The sequence below is a fragment of the Otolemur garnettii genome, unplaced genomic scaffold (genome assembly GCF_000181295.1).
Source record: "Otolemur garnettii isolate 467f Iridium unplaced genomic scaffold, OtoGar3 scaffold00032, whole genome shotgun sequence".
NCBI classification, from domain to species: domain Eukaryota; kingdom Metazoa; phylum Chordata; class Mammalia; order Primates; family Galagidae; genus Otolemur; species Otolemur garnettii.
In genome coordinates, this window is record NW_003852427.1 from 12,372,237 (window position 1) to 12,379,270 (window position 7,034).

At 38.1% G+C, this 7,034-nt stretch overlaps 1 protein-coding gene across 1 annotated transcript in view; it reads right to left on the reverse strand.

Moving 5' to 3' along the window:
* Nucleotides 1-7,034, reverse strand: part of PCOLCE2 (procollagen C-endopeptidase enhancer 2) — a 64,464-nt gene that overhangs the window by 13,368 nt on the left and 44,062 nt on the right. The window contains exon 5 of the mRNA XM_003789460.2: nt 1,170-1,306. Coding sequence (XP_003789508.1) covers nt 1,170-1,306 — 137 coding nt within the window. The remainder of the gene's footprint in view (nt 1-1,169; nt 1,307-7,034) is intronic.

Sequence of the window (7,034 nt, forward strand, 5' to 3'; positions counted from 1 at the left end):
ACAGGCGCCCGCCACAACACCTGGCCATTTTTTGGTTGCAGCCATCATTGTTGTTTGGCAGGCCCGGGCTAGGGATTCAAACCCGCCACCTTAGGTGTATGTGGCTGGCACCTTAGCCGCTTGAGCCACAGGCGCCAAGCCTGTTTGATCATTTCTGAAAGTCTCTTGTTTCTTAGTCATACTTTCAATAGCCTGCCCTTTGTAGGCTCAGTATATTTTGAATGAATTTGTTTAAGCATACTTATTTTATATTCTGTATCTCACAATTTTAATATATATAACCTCTGTGGGTCTATTTTACTGTTTGTTTCTACTGACTCTGTTTATCTTGGCTCTTCCCTTTTGATTGGGAGCTTACGTTCTTTGAAACTTTATAGAGATTCTTAAAGCTTAAATTAAGATGCAGTCTTCCAGTGAAGATATGGATTTTCATCTGTCAGCTCCTCTGGGCACCATCAGCTTGGAAACTTTAAATAAAATTCTCAATCTCTCTTTTTTTTGGACAGTCAAGTAGTGTAAATTCTAACCCCCAAATCATATGTGGGTTTGTTTTTGGTTAGAAATTCTCATTAGAGACTATCCTCCCCTTCATCAAAAGCCAAAGCAAAACAGCCAATTTTCATTATTATCTCCAGAGGATTCACCCCCAGAGAAACCACCCCCAGTATATTCTCCAGTGACTGAATCCTCACTATCAGCCCCCTGGATTTTATCAGAATTTTTCCACTCCACTCTGATGCTGATCTCGCCCTTGCCAGGCAGTAAAGTGTCCACATTTGGCTCAGCCTCTAGCCCTGGGGCATCACCAACTCTGCTTCCATTTATCCATTTGGCTGTCCAGGTCTCTTTATACTCTTTTTTTTTTTGTAGTTTTGGCCGGGGCTGGGCTTGAACCCGCCACCCCCAGTATGTGGGGACAGCGCCCTATTCCTTGAGTCAAGGTGCCGCCCTCTCTTTACACTCTTGGTAATGTTGCTTTAGTTTCTAGGTTGGGTGTTTTTTGTTAGCGGTGCTGTATGGGAATTCTACTTTTATGGAACCCAACATTTTGTTAGCAAAACAGCGACATAAAATCTTCCAGAAAATAAATGTAACCGGAAGACTTAATGAGAAACACACGTAGAGCCATTAAACTCTCAAATGTTAATGACATAAATAGTGCTACTTACGCAGGTGGACTATCACCACAATACTTTCCAATTCTTTCAGCGTCGTTGACTTCTCCGCCGTTAAACACAGCCACATAATCATATCGGCAGTAGTTATCTCGCTCAACATCAAACTTTTCAAACTTTAGTTCTATAAGCTTTAGAGAAAGCAAAAACATAGAAGTGTCAAAATGGTATAGTGGAATAACCTCTCATGGAATTCTTCCTTTCCTCAGATTTATAGGACATCATAATTTTCCTTTGTGAAAATATGTGTTTTTTCTGTTTAAATTATTTTTTCTTGTTGCATATTAATTATTCAATTAACAAAATTGTGGTTCTTTTGCTTTCATTTGTAATCATTCCAAAAGATCCTCTCAAACTCAGATTAACTCTAGTTAGGATCTTAAATTTAGGAGCTCAGATCAACCCTAGTTAGGATCTTAACTTACACCTACAAAAGTACGGGACCACTATGTAACTCTAGGAATCTACATTAAACTGTCATTGGTTCTGGAGATCTATTTTTACAGCATCGTTGCTATAGTTAATAATGTATAAACAACTTGATAATTGCTAAATGTATAATCTTAACTGTTCTCACCACACAAACGCACATGTAGTATACAAGAATAACTATATGAGGTGATATGTCAATTACCTTGATTGTGGTAGTAATTTCAAAATATAAGTGCATATCAAAACACCAAATTATACACTGTACATATATATAATTTTTGTGAACTGATATGGTTTGGATGTTGGCCCTTCGAAATCTCATGTTGAAATTTGATCTCCAATATCGGAGGTGGGGCCTAGTGGGAGGTATTGGAGTCATCAGGGCTGACTCTTCTAGAATGACCTGGTAGACCAGGCGCCATGGCTCACACCTGTAATCCCAGCACTCTGGGAGGCCAAAGTGGGTAGATTACCTGAGCTAACGAATTTGAAACCACCCTGAGCCAGAACCAGATCTCATCTCTAAAAAAAGAATAGCCGGGCATTGTGGCAGCCACCTGTAGTTCCAGATACTCAGGAGGCTGAGGCAACAGAATCATTTGAGCCCAAGAGTTTGAGGTTGCTATGAGTTATGATGCCATAGCACTCTACTGAGGGTAACAAAGTGAGATTCTGTCTCAAAAAGAAAATAATAATAAAGACTTGGTGTCCTCTCTCTGGTAATGAGTGAATTCTCACTTTAGTGGTTCATGTGAGAGCTAGTTGTTTAAAAGAGCCTCAAGCTTCTTCCTCTCTCTCACTCCTGCCTTGCCATGTGACACACCTGCTCCCTCTTCCCTTTCTGTCTTGATTGGAAACTCCTCCCAGCCCTCACCAGAAGCAGATGCTGGCACCATGCTTCTTATATAGTCTGCAGAACTGTGAGCCAAATAACCCTTTTTTTTTTTTTTTTTGGCCAGGGCTGGGTTTGAACCCACCACCTCTGGTATATGGGGCCAGCGCCCTACTCCTTGAGCCACAGGTGCTGCCCCAAATAACCCTTTATACAATGTATAAGTCTTTATACATTACCCAGTCAAACATATTTTCTTGATAGCAATACAAAATGTACTAACACATCAACTATACCTCAATAAAGTTGGGGGAAAGAGAGGAAAAAGAGAGAGAAATACAGAGAAAAAGGACTATAATTGGATAGATGGATGTGTTTTGGAATGGGGAGAGGGAGCTTTAGAAAGATACTACACCATGATCAAGTGGACTTCATTATACCAGGAATGGAAGGATGGTTCGGTACACACAAATCAATAAATGTGATACATCATCACATAAACAGAATTAAGGACAAAAAATTGCTGAGCACAGTGACTCATGCCTATAATCCCAACACTCTGGGAGGACACAGCAGGAGGATCAGTTGAAACCAGGAGTTTGAGACCAGCCTAGATAACAAAGCAAGACTTCTTCTCTATAAAGGAATTAGCTCAGCATGGTGTTACATGACTGTATTCCCAGCTACTCAGGAGGCTGAGGTAGAGGACTGCTTGAGCCCAAGAGCTCAAGGCTGCAGTGAGCTATGGTCATAGCATAGCACAGCCTTCATGACAGAGCAATACCTCATCTATAACATTAAAAAAAACAAAACTCATATCATCATCTTAATAGATGTAGAAAAAGTATTTGACAAAATTCAGCATATCGGCTCGGTGCCTGTGGCTCAAGTGGCTAAGGCGCCAGCCACATACACCTAAGGTGGCGGGTTCGAATCCAGCCAGGGCCTGCCAAACAACAATGACGGCTGCAACTAAAAAATAGCTGGGCATTGTGGCGGGCGCCTGTTGTCCCGGCTACTTGGGAGGCTGAGGCAGGAGACTCACTTGAGCCCAGGAGTTGGAGGTTGCTATGAGCTGTGATGCCACAATCTACCCAGGGGGACAGCTTGAGGCTCTGTCTCAAAAAAAATAAAATAAAATTCAGCATATCTTCATGGTAATAACTCTCAACAAACCAGGCATAAAAGGAACATATCTCAAAATAATGAAAGCCATATATCATGACCCCACAACTAGGAGGTTACTTAATGGGGGAAAAGTAAAAGAATTCCCCCCTAAGAATTGGAATAAGACAAAGATGCCAAGTTTACCACTCTTATTAGACATAGTACTGAACATCTTTGTCAAAGCAAGTTGCTAAGACCAAAAAATTAAAGGACTCCAAATTAGAAAACAGGAAGTCAAATTGTCCTTGATTACTGATGATATGGTCCATAACTAGAAAACCCTAAGGATTCCACCAACATACTTTTAGATTTGATACATGAGTGCAGCAGAGTTTCAGCATACAGAATCTGTAGCTTTTCTATACACCAATAATGTTCTACCCAAGAACTAAATCAAGAAGGCAGTCCCATCTACAATAGCTACGAAAAAAAACCCAAAAAAACCCTAGGAATATTTTTCCTGGTGGTCTAGTGGTTAGGAAAATAATAACAATGATAGCAATTTTTAAAAGAATATAATTAACCAAGGAAGTGAAAGAATCTACACAAAGAAAACTATAAAACACTGATAAAATAAATTAGAGATAACAAGCACAAAAAAGGATAAACATCCATGCTCATGCACTGAAAGAATATCATTTAAATGCTCATAGTAATCTATAGATTCAATCTGATCCCTATCAAAAAACCAACATCATTTTCCAAAGAAATAGGAAAAACTATCCTAAAAATTCATGTGGAACCATAAAAGAGCCTGAATAGACAAAGCATTCTTAAGCAAAAAGAAAAAGCTGGAGGCATCACTCCCGCTGACTAATTTGCTGGACTTCAAATTATACAACAAGGCTGTAGTAACCAAAGCAGCACAGTACTGGTATAAAAATAGATTAGTGGAACAGGATAAAGAATCAAGAAATAAAGCCACATATTTATAGTGAACTGATCTTTGACAACACCAACAAGAACATACACTGGGGAAAGGACATTCTTTTTAATAAACTGTGCTGAGAAAAATTGGATAGCCACATGTAGGAAGATGAAACTAGAGCCCTACACTCACCATATAAAAAAATCAACTGAAGACAGATTAAAACTTTAATGTAAGACCTGAAAATATAAAAATAGTAGAAGAAACCTAGGGAAAACTACTATGCATCTGACAGGAGACTAACATCCAGAATTTATAAAGAACTCAAACAACTCAATAACCCCCCTCCCAATAATCTCATTTAAAAGTGGACAAAGGATGGTGGGTGCCTGTAGTCCCAGCTACTTAGGAGGCTGAGGCAAGAGAATTGCCTAAGCACAAGAGTTTGAGGGAATTTGAGGTTGCTGTGAGCTGTGACGTTACAGCACTCTACCGAGGGCAACAGAATGAGACTCTTCTTAAAAAAAAAAGTGGACAAAGGATATGAATAGACATTTTTCAAAAGAAAATAACAAATAGCCAAAAGGCATATAAAAATGCTCAAAAATTACTAATCAGCACAAAGATGCAAATTAAATCCACAATAGCATATCATCTTTACTAGTCATAATGGCTATTAATGAAAAGACCAAAAAAAAGATGTTGGTGTGGATGAGGAGAAAAGAGAACTCTTACACACTGTTGGAGGGATCTAAATTAGTACAACCTTTCTGGAAAACAGTATGGAGATTTCTCAAAGATATAAAATCAGAACTACCCTTTGATGGGAAAGCCCACTACTAGGTATCTACCCAGAGGAAAAGAAATCAATATATTAAAAAAGATACCCGCACTTCTATTTTTATCACAGCACAATTTGCAATAACAAAGATATTCAATCAGCCTAAATATACATCATGAATGATTGGCTAAAGACAATTTGTACACACACACACAATGGAATCTATTCAGCCACAAAAAAGAACAAAATCCTGTCTTTTGTAGCAACATAGATGGAAATGGAGGCCATTCTCTTAATAAAATAACGCAAATGCAGAAAGACAAATACTGCATGCCCTCAGTTACAAGTGTGAGCTAAATTATGCTTACACATGGAAGCAAAGTGTGGACTGTTAGACAATGGAGACTAGGAGAGGTAGAAGAGTTTACAATATGCATTGCTCCCGTGATGGCTGCACTAAAGGCCTTGACTTCACCACAGTGCAATATATACCAAGGTAGCAAAAGTGAACTTGTACTCCTGAATATATACAAATAAAAAAATTAAACATAAAGAAATTAAATTAAAACAAAGAAAAATCAGACACCTAAATGTCCAGTAAGAGCAGATTATTTGATGGAACTTCCATACAATGAACACACAGGTAACATTCAATAGGGTATCATAGAAAAATATTTATTAACATGAATAAAATCTTCATGGTCTGTGCTAAAGAAAAGGGAAGATTAGAATATAAAACATTCTTAATAAAAACATTCTTATTAATTTTATATACATATTACACATATATAAATATTACGCATTCGTTAAGAATGTTTTTAAAACTATTGTCTCAGATGCCCCTAGATTAGTGCATATTGGGCTGTGGTGTGCCCATATGTGTATACAGGGGTGAGATGAGTGGACAGACTTGTTACCCTTTCCAGGGAGAGAGACTGACATTCCAGTTACATGCAAGAGAGTCAAATTTTTAGGATGAGAGATTCAGGGAGGTTGGAAGACTCCCTGAATTGGAGACTACAATGCCTTCTTGAACTGTTTTAAAGCCTCCTTGGGAAGTGGTTGATTTTTGAAGAGGTTGCATAGAAGTATGGATATACAAAGTCAGTGTTAGCATTCTTAGGTATTTACTAAGTTTTTTTTTTTTTTTTTTGCACTAGCACCAGGAATACTGTCCTAAATTATTCAAGTGAATAGACATTTTTTATTTAATAGGCAGCTGAGCATTCCCTTTACAAGTAGATTTTGTAAGAGCACCTCCAATGTGTGAATCAAAGGAAAGCACACTGGGCTTTTATTAATACCCAGGACAGCTGGTAGTCACTCTTGCTGGGGACTTCCCTGCTACTTCAGGGAAGATAATGGATAGTAAATCCTGTTAGACAATAGGTATTAATTCCTATTAGCTAACTCATACACAGTCATTTGGGTAAAGACGATAAAAGTAACATCTCAGATGGACACAAAGGCAAACTTTGGCTTTGAACATAATTGCCAAACATCTACCTATTTACTTACCTTTAAAAAAGCCAGCACCAGTGATGGGTGAATAATGGCTTTTTTATACTATAAACTGTGTCAAACTCCTTCCTCTTTCTGTCCATTTACCTCTCACTAGTTACTAACAAAATGCTTTCCAGGTTATTGATAAATTGACTGAACTTTTTCTACCTGGGAATTAGTCACATAAAAACTTTTTGGAGAAAAGATAAAATAATAAGATAATAAATATGAGGAAAAGGGAAAAGTTGTGATAAAATGTGGAGGCAATTCTTTAAT